An 18,072-nucleotide genomic window follows, 5' to 3' on the forward strand; every position below is an offset into this window, starting at 1 on the left:
ACACCTTATATATTCTATTGATATGCGGGCCAAAATTGCTCGGATGACCTATCTATTTACATCTAGCACAAGTGCTCGGGTGGTCTATCTGTTTATATCTAACACAAGTGCTCGGATAGCTCTACGGATTTACACTCCTTTATTTATATCTACCAATAATTTTCAATTATGTTTTAAACTTGAGGAATTTTTAAGTCGCTAAATATGAATTAACTCGACGACAAATTTAACATAACAAAAATAAATAATGAAATAATGTGAATATATCCAAATTAAAAAATATTTGGATAAATTTTGAACAAAATTCTAGTAAGTAAAATGTCAGCAGATTGGTAGCAGATTCGATCAGAATCGCACATCAGAACCATAGTTATCAGTGTCCACAATAAATGGCGACAGAATCTGTAAAACATAATTTGACAGATTGTCGGCAGAAACCGAGCAGTCGAGCAATATATGCGCAATGCAATTTAATATCATTCAAACCTGTTATATCAGATAATGATAACAAAATGTTAGCAGAAATGATATAAAATTTACTGGCATAATTTGATAGCAGGACATTAGCAGAAACCTAGCAGGATTGGCACAAAATTATCATATATCATATATCATATATAAAAAGTCCCGCTAAAATATCTCGAAAACAATCAACTATAATGAAAAATATGTAAGGAACAAAGTTGTAGGACTAAATAAAATGTACCTAATGATAATAAGAATTTGACCTAGGATGAAGTATTCAAAGTTATATAAAGGTCAAGTTGATGTTTTTAAATGGTTTTTAATTTATTTTTAAGAAAAAATATGTAATTGTTAATTAGAAATTACATATTTTTTTCTTCGAAACAATTATATGTTTTCTTTACACCAATTAATTCCTCTCATTATTTTGTACATAAAAGTATTGAGGTAAGATAATCGAAAAATGAATATTTTACATATATATATTATACATATATATATATATATATATATATATATATATATTACATATGTATTATATATATATATATATATATATATATATATATATAAAATATCCGAAGTTTGGCGCGATATAATCTTATTCTTATATAATCATATTTGATCAGATATATTCTCATATATAATCAGATCTAAGTGAATATGTGATTATATAAAAATAAAATCACATATCGCGCCAAATTTCGAATATTATTATATGAAACCTTAAAAAATAATTTTTCTAAAGAAAACACTAAAAAATAAAATATTGAAATTAAATATTAAATCAACAGTTATTATTAGCCAATTATTTAAGAGCAATTTGTAAATTTGATATAATATTTGCCATAAAATATCAATATCTCTTACGTTGTAGAAATATTATACATAAATTCTCCCTAAGAAACGTATTTTATTTTTCTTTAGAGAAACTTGATTTTTAAAATCAACACTAAATGAGAATTAGGATTCTTTTAATTCCTAAAAACATTTTTTATATAATATGTATAATTAAAAAAAAATGTTTTACGCAAATTTAAAATCCCACAGTTTTTAAATCGAAGTAAGTTATAAAAACTTGGCGTGCCTGCAAATTGTAATCAAACACAGATTAAACATTTAATTACATAATGTCTAAGATTTTACATTTTGGGGGATATATTTGCTTGTAATGTAAACATTCCGAGCACGCCAAGTTTTCATAACTTACTTTGATTTAAAGACTGTGCGATTTAAAATTTGCGTAACACGTTTTTTTTAATTATACACATTATTCTAATTCTCATTTAGTGTTGATTTTAAAAATCAAGTTTCTCTAAATAAAAATAAAATGCGTTTTAATTTCTTAAGGAGACTTTATGTATCTTTACAATGTAAGATTGATATATTATTTTATAGCAAATATTATATCAAATTTACAAATTTACAAATTGCTCTTAAGTACTTGGCTAATAGTAATTATATTGATTTTATATTTAGTTTTAATATTTTATTTTTCAGTGATTTTTTCCTAAAAAATCACTGAAAAATAAAATATTAAAACTAAAGATGAAATCAATATAAAACTAATGATTTTCTCAGAAATTTTTTGAGGTTTTATTTCTTTAAAAAAATGATTTCTTGCGGGAAAATGACTGTAAATTAGTTTTAAGTCCTTTTTCTATAAAACAGTTTGTTATTAGATAGAATACTTTTATATTTATATTTATATACTTGGTATATTTTTTTACTTTTAGAGAATACTTTTATATTTATAGAATACTTTAAGATAGAATACTTTTATATTTATATACTTTATATTTATATACTTGGTGTATCTTTTTACCTTTGTAAGGTTATTTTTAGAAGGATATTACATCTTTTTGTAAAAATTTATATCTTTTCTGCAAAAAAAATATATAAATATTAAACTTTCCGTCGCATACAAAGTAGAATATTTTTTATGTACTTTATATTTTTGTGGTACACTGTTTCCGAAATATTAAATTTTATCCCCAAGGAGTAGTTTTTAAAAATTGCTATTATACAAAAAATTAGTGTTTTTATAAGCTATAAATAACAGCACAGATTTTGTATTTCTGTGATACACCATTTCTGAAATATTAGATTTCAGCCCTAAGGGATAGTTTTTAAAAATTATTATTATATGGTAAATTAGTCTTTCTACAAATCTTATTTAACGGTACAGGTTTTATATTTTTGTGGTGCACCGTTTCTGAAATATTAGATTTCAATCCCAAAGGGTGATTTTTAAAAATTATTATTATATGATAAAAATATTCTTTTTAAGAAATCTTAACTAATGACGTAAGTATTTCTGCGACGCGATATTGTCCAGATATTGTTTTTCATCCTCAAGGGATGATTTTTTAAAATTTGCTTTTTATAAAGGATGGTGTTTGAAAATTGTTACTATAAATTATTTTTCTTTTCTAATTTTATTTAACAGCAGAAGTTTCGTATTTGTACAGCTACGTTTCTAAGATAGAAAATTAAATAGAAGATTAAATTCCATTCTGAAGGGATAGTTTTGAAAATTGTTATTCGATAAATAAATCTCTCACACGTACGTACACACATATATATACATATCACACGTATGCACGCACATGCACATATATGATTTTGTTTCTTAAAGCATTTTACATATCGAAGCAATAGTCGTATATGCATGGTGTGAATGTCCCTTGAGGGAGAAACTCGCTTTGGTTGTGTGGTTGTGAGCATACGTACGTGAGACTGAAGAAAATCCGAGAGAAAAATAAAGTAACGTAAAATGTCACAATTTTGATATGCGATCATCATTTCTCGGGATTGACTGCACCGATTTTAATCAAACTGGTTGCGATCGAAAGCTTATATTCACATTACATAATAAATGTGTCGTTAGATTTTTTATTATGACTTTAGTTTATTAAATATCTTAACCGAAAGTTTACTTGACGTGAAATTCCGGATAAGCTACTTGGTAGCGTCGCGTCGAGAATAGTAACTCTCAATGCGGCGTTGCCGCATCGCTTGATATGATCATATAATACTTATATATATGATCTTATAATAATAATTATATATGATCTTATATAATTATATAAGCCTATTTCTTATATCTTATATAATTATATAATTATATAAGCCTATTTTCTCTCGGGCATAATTATTCCAGAAAACCTCTTTCAACATTTCATACGTTTGCATTTTTTCCAAGTTTTATATAGTACTTGATATATATTGTTTACTGCATTATATTTATATTTTCATAGTGGTATAAAATTTTTATTATCCCTTTCAATCGATATATTTCATGACACATACATTTGATGATAATGAAATTTTTACAATTGAAAGAAATTTAAAGTTTTAAAATAGTGTCATACGTTGACATTCATGCAAAAAATTAAAAAATCAATCCAATTACTTTGTAGTCAGACCATGTAATTTTTTTTATTATAATATTGTACATTATTAATCTTTCAAAAATATTTATGATTTATGATTAAAATAATTATCATTTTATTTATGATTTTATTTATAGCATAATTTCTTGATCAAAAATTGTCCAAAAAATAATAATATTCTTTAATATCTTTTGTATATTTCCATTATATATTTTATATATTTCCAAATATAGATATCATTTCGTAAACAGAACGTGATATCTAATATTATATATTTTAAATCATATTGTATATCAAAAATATTATTAATATTAATGTTAAAAAAGGAATCTTCACGAAAAGATTAAAGTTTCGATTTTGTACACATTATGGCAAAGGAGTAATTATCGTCAATTTCAAAATTATTACTACATAATTCATATATACTAAAATTTTAAAAAAATATAATTAAAACAATTCTGTTTATCTTAAATATATTCTTTTTTTATATTTTATTTATATAGAATATTTTAATATTCACTGTCAATTATAATAAAGAGAAGAGAGATTCTTAAAATATATATAATAAACTCCTAAAATTTACCTATTCATCTATGATAAGATATGTTATTAGCTCGATTATAATTAAATATTTTTTAATGTATGGAAAATATCTGAGCAAATTGTTAATGAACTCCAATAAAGATATGACGAACAGTAAATTTATCAGTTACATCTAAACCTTGCTGGCACTTATGAAATGATTATGATGGAATTGTCTTAAGTATAAGGCAAGCTATATCGTATAACTAATATGAAAGATATCTGTAGAAAAATCTGTAGATATGTAGACGGAAATGATACTGCGAAATTATTTTCAAGGAGACAGGTCATAAATCAAGTTATCCATCTCATATAAAGAGAAGACGGACAGTAGACAGAAGCATCAGTCAAAGAAAAGATATTGGTCATGTTGGTGACAATTCTACCATTTTTTCTAGGTATGTCCTTAACATTCATTTTAACATTTATTATAACTTGAATTACTATGTATTTGTGCTTTGTTGTTCCAATGGAGGCAAAATAATATTTTAAATTTGTAACTCATTTATTTCTTTTTCTTTTTTTACATATATATTTTTATTTTAAGAGTTATTTTTATTCGTGGTCATTTCACTTATTTATGTCAATATCTTCAATTATTTTATATTTTTTGTATATACACACACATATACAGGATGTCCGATTCGTGAGGGACCAAACGAAAAGTGATGATAGATTGGGTCAAACTAAGAAGAATAGTCTTCTACCATTTTGCAAAATTTGCAATAATTATTAAGTAATAAACAAAAATGTACATACATATACATACATGCATACATGTATGTATATATGCATACATACATATGATGATAGATTGCGTCAAACTAAGAAAAATAGTCCTTTACCATTTTGCAAAATTCGCAATAATTATTAAGTAATAAGCAGAAATGTCTCGACGCATGAGAAGCGGTAGACCGCACGCATCGAGCGGCGAGCGACGAGCGACATGCGACATATGATACCGCGCCGAACAGTATTAAAAAGTATTGTCTTTTCGTTTCGTCGATATAAAAATGATGCGCTATCATTTCCGCACCATCTTGCGGTAGATAGCTTGGTGCGTTTTTTTTGGTATTATCATCAATTTTTCATATTCGCGGATTAATTTAAAAGTGAAACAACTATAATAAATATAGAAAATATGCACAAAATTCTTCGTGCAATGTCGGTCGAATTTGTCTTATCCCGACAATATTTTGTGAAACGACGAAGCGACTTTCTCATCGAATGGCGTGTAAAAAAAAATTAAAAAACGCACTAAGCTATCTATCGCAATGTGGTGTGGAAATGATAGCGCATCATTTTCCCATCGCCAAAGAAACGAAAAAAAATTCTTTTTAATACTGTTCGGCGCGGTATCATATGTCGCGTGTCGCTTCTCGCTTGCCGCTCGATGCGGTCTACCGCTTCTCATGCGCCGGGACATTTTTGCTTATTACTTAATAATTATTGCGAATTTTGTAAAATGGTAAAGGACTTTTCTTCTTAATTTGACTCAATCTATCATTACTTTTCGTTTGGTCTCTCACGAATCGGACACCCTGTATATATATATATATATATATATATATATATATATATATATATATATACACCCAGATAATAAAATGCCAGTATGTTGGCAGTGTGACAACAGATCTAATAGAAATATAAATCATAACTGTACAGCAAATTCTTATCCATTGCGTTTTATAAATAACTTATTTTCTATCAACATGAGCTGCTGGCACTGTGTGAAAGCAAAAATGCAATAAAAATTGAGCACTACTTGCTGTTAAGATGTGATAATAAATGCAAATATCGAGCAGGCTCTATCATATCCGAAACAACAGGAAAACAGCAAAAATCAAACAATAATATGCCATCAATTGTAAACAATAAACCACAACAAAAATGTAATAGGACTATTATAAATTAAATATTACAGCTATTACAATATTATCAATAAAGTTTTCAATTATTAATTTAGTAACCAGTTAATAATTTTCTCGTCATAAATGTAATATGTAATGTAACATGTTTATCCTAATTATATTTTATATAAGATGTGATCAGAGAGAGAGAGAGAGGGAGAGAGAGAGAGAGAGAGAGAGAGAGGGAGAGAGAGAGAGAGAGAGAGAGAGAGAGAGAGAGAGAGAGAGAGTACAGTTAATTATTAAAATTATTAAATTTTAATAATCAGTTTAATATTCTGAATTTTCTATTATAAATTGTATCAAATTGCATCAAAAATTAAGCTGATAGAAATAAATATCATACATTTATAATTTTGTTAACCACATTTTGCAGTCTTTATATTTTCCCGTAACAAAAGCTTAGATATGAGATAGATATATATAACAGTAAACACGAAAGAATTATAACTCGATGTAATATTATATAACATTATACAATATATAACATTTCTTGGTATTGCTGTAATTTTGTCATTATTTTATGACAACAGATTGTGCTGTGTTTTTATTGTTTACTTTTGAGATGACTGTGTACGTTTATATTTCTGCGCATTCCTGCACTTGCAAATAAGCTTGATTTCTGACAATATTTTATCGATATAGTAATATGTAATATCATGTTATTCTCAATTTTGATTTAATTTCTGTTGATATATTATACCAATATTAAAATTTATTGTTTTTATGCTTAGAATTTCTGTTCAAATTTTTGTAGTATATCATAACAAAAAATATTTATTTTTTCTTACATTTCTGTTAATATTAATTAAAATTACAGATTATGCGCGGTTGTCGTCGTTCTGTTGGTATAATATTAGCGTATAATTTGCAATGCGTGTAATTTACATAATTACATGACCTTGGTAGATTTAGCTATTTAGGTGTGTGTGTGTGTGTGTGTGTGTGTGTGTGTGTGTATGTATGTATGTATGTATGTATGTATACATATATATCTCTAGAAAATTATTTTTAAATATTTAAAATCACACTATCATCTTTTAAATTTTAAAATATTAATTAATTCTTTCTTTTTTGTTTCTTGCAATATTCAATATTATTATCTATGAATAATAATAAATAATAATAATATTTGCACATCAAAATTTACCTAATAATTGCAATCGTTTTTATCAATCGTGATCTTACATTTTCGCTAATTATCTTTTATCAGCTGCAAATGTCACCGTTGACGATCAACAGTCCAAATGGATGATATACGGTCCGGAATGCACCTATGACGTTCTTGTAAATATGTCCCTAGCCAATATTGTTCACGAGAACGATAATTTCTGCTCCATAATTGCCACTGAGCTCAAATGCCGACCCAAGGGATACGATACTCTTAACTGTCACTTCCAGAATTCGCGAATCAAACGTCCCGATCCGAAGGACAGTAGATGTTCAAATGCGAAAGACTTTGTGCCCACAAGATACAAATTTGTGGGTGAGGAACCTTTTGAAATCAGATTTAATCCAAGAGGTATCGAGAATTTGGTGGTCTACAGATCGATTCCCAGATGGAGGCTTGATATGATTAAAGTTATAGTAAGTCAATTGAATATCGGGTTTGAGGTGCAGGAACATCGCAACAGGTTTATTATAATGGAAAATTCGACAATGGGTCACTGTGAGGTCGATGTTAAAATCTCTCGCGGTGATCCGGATTCTGAGGAGGACGCTGATTCTGCTGAGAAAAATGACAATTTCGAAATCGGATTTTTGTCGAGCGATGAATTCGCGCATCTTATGGCTGAAAGGTTTCGGGTGAAGAAAACGCGACAGCTAAAAAAATGTCCACAAAAAACAATATATTTTTTCGGAAATCATGAGGATTATAGTCGTGGCGATGGAGAATTTTACATGGATATGGTACGATGATTGATAAATAAATTATATTATAATAAAATGTAACTGTATTCAATATAAAGCGAACAGACTAAGATATAACTGTCATTAATTCTTTTTATAATATTTATTGTTACAAATTTTTAGAAAATACTATTTATAATATTCTAAAATTTACTTTAAAAATATAAAATTTCTGGAAATGTATCATAATTGAATTATTTAGGTAAAAAAAAAACACTTTAACAAATAATGCCTTTTGCCGCCATATAGATATTTGACTGATGTTGTATCTTTCTTTTTCCTTTTGTTTTAGACTACTTCTGCGAGTCTCATTATGATTTCAAAGGAAAAATTCGTATCCTATACAATATCGGAAGGTGTAATGAAAACTGCAAACAAATCACGAATTATGCGACCTCACCAGAATATAAGTCTAAAATTAAAGCGAATAGATCTTGCTCAATCATTAATACCGGAGATACAAAATCCAGCTTCAACGAGTTTATTCGCCTTTTCTAATCTGAAAACTATCCCAAAAGACATAAAAAATTCATAAAAAATAAAAGAAATCATCTATTAAAATACATATGAAAATCATATATAAAATAAGATATTAATCAGTAATTAATAAATAATATGTTGTGATAAAATAACGTTTCTGTTTTTTTGTGATTAGACGTCGAGATATTATCAATTATTAATTATTATTAATTCTTAAATCTTTGTAAATGTACATAAAATTATATTATCAAAATTATTTTAAATTATATTATTAAAATTATATTATAAAATTATATTACATCAAATGCATTAATAGTTTACAGATATCGAACGTGATAATATAATAAAAGATTGTTTAACGCACATTTCTTGAAAAATTGTTAAACGATGCAGAAGTATCGTTACGTACGGATCTTAAATGAAATTAAATTACATAATTCCTTTCGTAGCAAATGTAATAAAACGCTGGTAAAAAACGAGAAATGCTTAATAAGAAGCAGCGATACTTTTATAGAATTAATTTTCATTTTATTTAAGATAAATGCGATTTTTGCAAAAAATTTATATTATATAAAGAGATATGTATTTAAAAAAACAGAAATACTTATGGCAAATTATGTATAAATATAATCTATTGTTAAAAGATGGCACAATTATCTTATAATCGCGAGGGAAAGATATTTTAAAATAGAATATTTTTGAAACAAGATAGGATCTACTCCATAAGACAATTTAGTTGATTTTGAGCGCATAACATACATATTTCTCATTCTCATACAATTAATTGTAATAATATTATTGCATCAAAAATAATTGAAAAGCTCTTATTATATTTATCATTTAGATTATGTATACGTACACGAATGTATGTATACATGTGTCAGATGCAGACACGATATACGTCCTAAGGTTTATTATGGACATGAGCGCTGTTAAACATTTGCTGTTAGATTAGGAGCATGTTCTTATATAAAGAAGCTTGCAATTATAAGAAGAGAGTAATATTAGCATAGCTTATAGCGAGTTGAACATGTCGTCTTAATCCCAGTCTTTCTAGATCGGTAAACCTAATATATACAATGCTGGCAAAAAATTCCGCAATGGTTAAAAATCTTGGAAAATAGAAGATTGGAAATTGGAAGATGGAAGATTTATTGAAAAAATGTGTCAAAAAGAATAAGGCTTAACAAAGATAGTAAATGTAAATATAATAATAAAATTAAATAGCTCTAAAAATTTAAATTAAACAATCGAAGGCAATGAGAACCAGTGCAGGTTTTTTATGCGCATGTATTATATAATAACAAATAAAAGAACACGATGTATATGATTTGTTCTTAAATGTTTATTTAATATGCGGACATTTCGGCCCTTTTTTTGGCCATCTTCAACGCAAACAAAAGAGAAAATAAAAAAAACCCTCAAGCAGATATATAGACAACGTTTATAATTAACGCGACCAATAACCAGACGGTCATGTCAATATGTCGCAAATAAAAATTACATTAAATCAGCATGTCGCAGATAAAATTAAATAAATCGCACGTTTTGTCGAGAGCATTATGTCATAGGTAGGATCCCTCCATAATTGCAAGACCAAAGAGGTGTAAAAGGTCCAAGTTGGAAGTCAAAAGATAAAACTAAAAGTCGATAAATTAAAAGGTGATCCGCCCGAACACAAATGATACATGACAAACAAGACTTACAGATAGTGGAAGTGTAGCAGAGTGTAGAATGAATAATGGTGACATTACAAATATAAAATTGTTAACTCGAGGTAGACATCAAATGTTTGGGAGCCCGCTTAAAGCCGATATATAACTATGATGTAGACATTCCGTGTCAGTCTGCAAATTCAAATCATTACTTTGTCGTTTGATAAAAAGCATTTCCGAAATCAGACGCTTATGAAACTTCGATTCACTGTCTAGGATCCTGGCATCCTCCCATTTAAAATCGTGATCAAAATTTACCCTATGATCAGTAATAACTGAGGAACTCAAAGAGTTTCTATTGATATGTTTATAAGATCATAAAAATCTTCTACCTAAAGCGTTGTCAATGAATGTCGTTTATAAGATAGACTGTAACGATTGCAATGCGTCTTATGTAGGCTAAATGGGTAGACGGCTTCAAACTAGAATCGAGGAGCACCGTGTTTATAATTCTTAGTACAGCGTGAGACTTTTCCAGCTCAAATTTAAACTCGACTGTTTTTTAAATAACTAAGAACTCGACAGTTAACAATTTTATATTTGTAATGTCGCCATTATTCATTCTACATTCTGCTGCACTTCGACTATCTGTAAGTCTTGTTTGTCATGTATCATTTGTGTTCGGGCGGATCACCTTTTTATCGACTTTTAGTTTTATCTTTTGACTTTCAACTTGGACCTTTTACACCTCTTTGGTCTTGCAATCATGGACGGATTCTACCTACGACATAATAATCTCGACAAGACGTGCGATTTATTTAATTTTATCTGCGACATGCTGATTTAATGTAATTTTTATTTGCGACATATTGACATGATCCGTCTGGTTATTGGTCGCGTTAATTATAAACGTTCTATATATCTGCTTGAGAGTTTTTTTTATTTTCTCTTTTGTTTGCGTTGAAGATGGCCAAAAAAAGGGCCGAAATGTCCGCGTATTAAATAAACGTTTAAGAACAAATCATACACATCGTGTTCTTTTATTTGTTATTATATAATACATGCGCATAAAAAACCTGCGCTGACTCCCTTGCCTTTAATTCTTTATATTTAATATTAAATGATGATATCTACATATGTATGACGTTGAAAAGTCCGGTCATAGTCAACATAAAAATCTTAAATGGAAACTCTTATTTTTTATTACATATTCTTGTAACTTAGCTCGAGAGCTTTCCAAAATGCTACAATAAAGTATTTATTTATTGAGTATTTTTCGAGTTATAAGGCTTGAAATAATTTCTTAATTTTACATAAATCATAAAATATCTAGTAAAATATTCATTTTTCGATTATCTTACCTGAATACTTTTATGCACAAAATAATGAGAGATTATATTAACTAAAGTTTACGCATAGTTTTCTTTCTTATTAGTTTTAGCTAAAAAAGACAAGCTTGAAAAACAGACAGTGTGAGTCGAATAAGAAAAAGGAAACACACAGTCTGTCGCTAGCACTCAATTAGACTAAATTTCTTATTGTATTTTAATCTATGTCGCAAGAATAAATACCAAGATATAATACAAAGATATAATTAAACAGAATAAAAAGGTAAATTATTTACCTTTAAAAAGGTAAATTATTTACAAAAACATAATAGATACGACTGTCTTGGCCCTGGTAATTTTTTTGTTATTATATCTGCAATCATTTCTTTACTGGATACATGTTTTAATTTAATCCGTTCTTGACTAACAAGTTCACGCACATAATAGTACTTTATATCTATATGCTTCGTTCTTCGTGTAACACACACACACACGAGGGATAATTTGCTAAGTATTGTGCCCCTTGATTATCCACGTATAAGTGATGTCAGCTAGCTTGGTCAGCTTAAGTTCGTCAAGGATTCTTGTGAAGTATATAGCTTCCTTTGCTGCTTCTGATATCCCCATGTATTCAGCTTCTGTGGACGATAACGCAATGATTTGCTGTTTTGATTTCCAGGAAGTTCCAGCGCCTCCAAGGAGAAAGATGTATCCGGAGAAAGATCATCTATCGATCTTACATTCTCCCTATTCTGCATCTGAATATCCTACTATAGGGTTGCAAGACCTGTAACATAAACTTAGATTAATTGGTTTCCTTGAGATAGCGTAATATTTTTTTAGTTGCACCCCAATGTGCTCTGACGGGTTTGCTTGAGAATTGTGCCAACTTTGCCACGATATTGGATATGTCCGGGCGCGTCTCTACAGCAAGATATAATAAAGCTCTTATTAATTTTTGGAATTTACTTGGATTTACTTGCTCTTCATCGTCCTTGATATCTCTAACTTTTAGCTTGCATCCAACTTCAATCGGAGTGTTCACAGGATTAAAATTCTCAAACCATTTCAGCAGTCCTTGATATAACTCGCTTGGCACATGGTGATGCCATTTAGCTACTTTATCTCAATTCCAAGACAATAGTGAGCCATGCCGAAATCCTTTAGCTCGAATTCAGCGATTAATTCCGTTTTGAATCGATAAATTGTCTTCTCATCTTGTGATGCTATTAACAAGTCGTCAACATAAATGACTACGATCAAATGTACTATCCTCTATTTTATAGAATATGCAGGTGTCTCGTTACACTCTGATTAACCCCCATGTTCAGTAATTTTTTACTTAATCAGCCATTGTTTTCCTGCCTGCTTGAGTCCATACAGAGCACTTTTCAACATACATGCGTCGCCTCCTGATTCCAATACATCTACCAGTCGTTAAGCTTTCCTGCCAAGAACCATTTGAGTCTCCTCTCGAATTATTCGTAATAACATTTCGCTTATGATCTCCGGAATTTGCATCAGCACCTTTTCATTTAGATATCCGTTTAAATACGTTGCTGCAATGTCAACCTGATGTATATTCAAGCTCAACTCCAAGCGCGCACAACAATCTGATTGTTTGTAGTCTAACGACTGGCGCAAAGGTTTGATAGTCAACGCCATATTTCTGTCTGTATCCTTTGGCCACAAGCCTGGTTGGCCTTTTTTTTACTTCACTGGTCTCAGCTTGTTTGTACAAATTGACTACCAAGTTATCATCATTACCTTTTAATGATTTTGAACATATCGCTTTTGACCAAACTTTTGACCTTTTAATGATTTTGAACATATCGCTTTTGACCAAACTTTTTATCTCCGAGAATATCGTATCTTTCCATTCTTCACGCTCATCACTCTTCAATGCATCGCCTATGGATATCTCCACAATCCCGGCATACTCGAATACGTCATCCTGTAACTCATCTACATTTACATCTACATTTGATTCCATTTCATCATCACTTACCGCAAAATTTCCTGTCCGCGTCTTGTACAGCTTCCTCGATCGCCCGCGCTCACCTGACAAGCTTTGGTCTACCTGGCGCTCTGATCAACGGGTTCTCGGATGATAAATGTCGAGTTACTGTTATTGATGGTGGTGACGAATTAGATCATTCCTTTGATAGCTTTTCGTCTATTATTCCTAGGTCAATGTCAAAAATTTCTGTTTTTCTTCATTTTTCTTTTATCTCGTTTGTTGCTTCTAAGAATTTTCATTTGATCATATCTTCATTGATGAACTTCACGTCTCGAGTTACTACAACTTTATTTTCTGATGGAATCCAAATCCTATATCCTTTCGGTTCCATCAGATATCCAATCAGAATTCCTTCTCGTGAACGAGAATCACATTTATTCCTTTTACGACTCTTGTCTAATACAAATGTTCTCATTCCTAATTTTCTCGATCATACATATATCACTGTGTGCTAATTTTCAGTTGTTTAAGCATTTTGTTTCCCTTGATTTTTGTGGCCCTTGATTTGTGTGTATACAATTATCATGGGCAAAGATAAACGGAATTATCTATAAATATCTATCTCTTTATTTATGTGTTTTGATTAAACTTTGTCACGGGTGATTTCCGCGAGATTTGCCGTCGGATAGCGGGAATCGGAAATCCGGGTTCGGTAAATGCTTAAATGAGCGAGAGCGTGTGTGAGATTAAAAAAAAGTGTTTATTGTTATATGTAATACAGTGTGTGCGTGTGCGTGTGCGCGTGCGTGTGCGTGTGCGTGTGCGTGCGTGCGTGCGTGCGTGCGTGCGTGCGTGCGTGTGTGTGTGTGTGTGTGTGCGTGCGTGTGTGTGTGTGTGTGTGTGTGTGTGTGTGTGTGTGTGTGTGTGTGTGTGTGTGTGTGTGTGTGTGTGTGTGTGAATCGTTCGAGCGCGATATTCGGTGCGAGACGCGAAGTAATTGCTCGGCGTGATATACAGATGTTAAGGCACGAATGCACGGCGTGAGCGTGCCGTATAATAGTATCGCAATTCTAAGAATGCGTACAATGTTTTATAAGAGCGCGTATTGCAGATATAATTCAGTTTCGAATATGACTTGTAGCTTTAAAAGCTGTTTACGGCGCATGTTATGAATCCGGCGCGGTCAATGATCGGTTGACGTAGCGCGAATGGTTTTTATGTACGCGTGTCTGGAAGATCGGTCTAGCCGGCTTTTTCACGATGTTTACTAGAAACGCGCGCGATATTTCCGTGAAATACTGAATGCGTTTACGCTGAATTGTATATGTAATTGTATATGTAATTCCCGGTGTACGGAGATTTCTTAGGAACGCTGTGCCGACGAGAATAACTCGTCCGAGGCTCTGCTCCCTGCCTCGTGAGAATGCACTAGCGTCTGGTGGTCGGATAGTGGACCGGTGATCGAGAACTCTCGACGAAATCAGAGTGTACTCTGATTCCTTTTCCTGGTCGGTATATGTCTCAGATGGATCGAGCCTGATCGAGGATCGAGAGTACTTGATGGAGGAAGAGTTCGCTCTACCTCCTTTCCTCGGATCTAGGTTTTAGTTTTCTGGAGCGGTCTAGGTTTCGGAGCTGCTACACTTATCGTGAGCGGATCGGAAAAGTGATTAGTATGCCGAACGTGCCCGTTTTATACCGGCTTGCCCGCGTCGGCGCGCGGCGGTATTACCCCTTCCGAACGAGTTAATGGAAAGCGGTACGGTCGGGGGCCGTGCAATTACTTCGCACTCGGAGTGGTTCTGGGTGCGCGCCGAGCGCGAGTTTTCGTCGGTCGTCGGTTCGGGACACGTCGGCAACGCTCTGCGGTAGTTGGCTTATTAGCCTCACGATTAAGTTTAAAAAATGTGGGCGCATCGCGCCCCTGCCTATGCCCGGCGGGTGTTCTGCCGGGCGGCAGCTTCCGCATGCCGGGAAAGACGATGCAACTAAGGAGGTGCACGGGGTGCATCGTTACAACTTAAAGAAAAAGATGAATTTGTACCAGTATTTGACTCTATTGTAAATATTTTACAAAATGAGAAAGCAGCAATAGATCTTGTATGCAAATTGTTAAAAACGTATGGCTTTGATGTTAATTTACATGATGTATCTTGGACTGAACAATTTGCGTTTGTAAACATAAATGAATTAATCTCTCCTTTTTCTGTGATTCTCGTACAAATGGGAAGTTTACTTTTTGCGACTGTTAAACACAAAATCTAATTTAAAATTTTTTATTCAGCATAGACATCTTTAAAAATTTTTCTTATGTTTAGCAGAAGAATGTTATTCTTCTTAGGACAAGGATATTATAATATTAGAATATTAAAATGTTATTCTTCATACAATTCTTGTTATTCTTCTTAAATAAGTTTTCTAGAAAGTTAATGATTTTAAGACTTTAAACGATAGTATACTTTGCTAGTATGATTTAAATAATACTATATATTTTATGTTTTATATTGATACTGTGTTTCAGTGTAATAATTTTACCTCTATCAGTATTTCACTTCATATACATATTTAAATAGTTTATATAAACATTTTCTGATTTGAAATATGTTATATATGTATTAGACAATGTGATCTCAAATAAGTTTGTTTTTTAACGATTTTTCTACGATGAACAATAAAACAGTTAAAATACAATTTTGATTTCTGATTTTTATTGTCATGTATGAACAGTAAAGGAATATATCCCAAGAAAGAAATCGTTTTAAAAAGTTCTAAGAAATATGATATATGAGTGCGTCAATCATGCTTAAAGTATCCCAAATGACAAAAGAAAATGAATTTGAAAAATGTTTAAAAATCATTTTCAAAGTTATTTTAGAAATACTAAAATAATTGATTAAGTCAATCTTTTTTTATTCGTTAAAAATACGTTTATTTTAATGTTGCATGTAAAATAAATATTTATTTAACACTTATTAAATATTTATTTTATTAATAGTTAATTTTTATTTTATTAATAAAATATTAATAAAATAAAAATTTAATAAACGTTAAATAAGTATTTATTTTGCATGAATGAAGTAAATATTTTTTTAATGAATAAAAAAAGGACTTAGCCAATTATGTTAACATTTTTAAAATATCTTTGAAAATTATTTTCAAACATTTTTCAAATATTTTTTACTACTTAGAATATATAAGCATGGTTGAGACACTCATATCTCATATTTCTTAGAACTTTTTCAAGTGATTCCTAGATAGCTGCATATGTATACATTTTTCAAATATTTTTTACTACTTAGAATATATAAGCATGGTTGAGACACTCATATCTCATATTTCTTAGAACTTTTTCAAGTGATTCCTAGATAGCTGCATATGTATATTCCAACCACTCCACACTCGTATGCTAGTTATTTTCATTTGTGTCACACCTAATTCACATAAAAACAACGTTCTATTATATAATTTCGAAAGTTACATGAAGTGCAAGCAGTATCAATTTTCTATAGTTGTTCCAATCATACAGTCAGTGTTGGATAAGTTTATATTTTTTTTAAACTAAATTAAGTTAAAGTTAATGGATTAAAAAATTAATTTAGTTATGTTAAAAGTTATACAAATAAAAAATTAACTCAATAAAAGTTACGTTAAGATTAAATTAACGTTAGTTGAGATAAAAGTTAAAATTTTGTAAAGCATTATTTCACTTTATATTAAATAAGAGTGTAATTTTTAAAATTAGATTACTCTAAATAATAATAATATGAATCATCAAATAAATTTAATATTTTATATCTAAATTACATTTATATAAAATAACAAACAAATTGTTTTTTATACAAGAATGTATTTTTTTTTTTAATTTTACATATTCTGTTTTACATATTACATGTTTCAGATATTATATAATAAATGATTAAAAAAAAAATTTTTTACAAAAAATGTAATCTTGTACTCTCTTGTACTTTGTACTTTTCTGCACTTTGTTCTTTGGTCTTTCATCTCTTTAATAATTATACATATATAAAAATATATAAAACAAACAAATAAAAAAAACAATTCATAAAAAATCATTTATGAACTATCTAGTATTATTATAAAATATCTAAATAATTAAAAAACTAATTATGAAATATCGATAGTGCAAAATTATGTACATTGTAGTATATTACATTAAGAAAATGATTAAATTTTAACAAGAGTGTCATTTCAAAATGACGATCGGTTAATTTTCCTCGTAAATCGTCAAATAGTAAGCCACCTGCACTAAACAATTGCTCTACATGTGCTGAAGACGATACTGATGTATTATACTTTATAAACGCATGTTTTAATATAGGTAGATAATATTTTATATCATTATATTTATTACTATAAAGATAA

The 18,072-nt window shown here is 29.9% G+C and overlaps 2 protein-coding genes across 2 annotated transcripts; one reads left to right on the plus strand and one right to left on the minus strand.

The window, feature by feature from the left end:
• The first annotated feature begins 4,748 nt into the window (after positions 1-4,748).
• Positions 4,749-8,826, plus strand: LOC105258806. Its single transcript, XM_011270314.3, has 3 exons — positions 4,749-4,840; positions 7,569-8,266; positions 8,559-8,826. The coding sequence occupies exons 1-3, from the start codon at positions 4,810-4,812 to the stop codon at positions 8,799-8,801; spliced, it is 972 nt and encodes a 323-aa protein (XP_011268616.1). The 5' UTR covers positions 4,749-4,809; the 3' UTR covers positions 8,802-8,826.
• A 3,463-nt stretch (positions 8,827-12,289) lies between these two features.
• Positions 12,290-13,722, minus strand: LOC112639680. Its single transcript, XM_025414518.1, has 3 exons — positions 13,302-13,722; positions 12,709-12,854; positions 12,290-12,496 (listed from the first exon to the last, which is right to left on the minus strand). The coding sequence occupies exons 1-3, from the start codon at positions 13,720-13,722 to the stop codon at positions 12,290-12,292; spliced, it is 774 nt and encodes a 257-aa protein (XP_025270303.1).
• Between the last annotated feature and the right edge of the window lie 4,350 nt (positions 13,723-18,072).

This window comes from Camponotus floridanus, unplaced genomic scaffold, assembly GCF_003227725.1.
Source record: "Camponotus floridanus strain SB8 unplaced genomic scaffold, Cflo_v7.5 scaffold82, whole genome shotgun sequence".
In the NCBI taxonomy this organism is placed as follows: domain Eukaryota; kingdom Metazoa; phylum Arthropoda; class Insecta; order Hymenoptera; family Formicidae; genus Camponotus; species Camponotus floridanus.

Excerpts from the sequence above, each read along its gene's own strand:
- LOC112639680 (XM_025414518.1), bottom strand. The coding sequence starts at position 13,722 with ATGGAATCAAATGTAGATGTAAATGTAGATGAGTTACAGGATGACGTA. Across the intron at positions 12,855-13,301 it reads TGAGCTTGAATATACATCAG|ATAAAGTAGCTAAATGGCAT; the intron begins GTTGACATTGCA and ends CTTGGAATTGAG. Across the intron at positions 12,497-12,708 it reads TCAAGGACGATGAAGAGCAA|GATATTCAGATGCAGAATAG; the intron begins GTAAATCCAAGT and ends ACCCTATAGTAG.
- LOC105258806 (XM_011270314.3), top strand. The coding sequence starts at position 4,810 with ATGTTGGTGACAATTCTACCATTTTTTCTAG. Across the intron at positions 4,841-7,568 it reads AATTCTACCATTTTTTCTAG|CTGCAAATGTCACCGTTGAC; the intron begins GTATGTCCTTAA and ends ATCTTTTATCAG. Across the intron at positions 8,267-8,558 it reads GAGAATTTTACATGGATATG|ACTACTTCTGCGAGTCTCAT; the intron begins GTACGATGATTG and ends CTTTTGTTTTAG.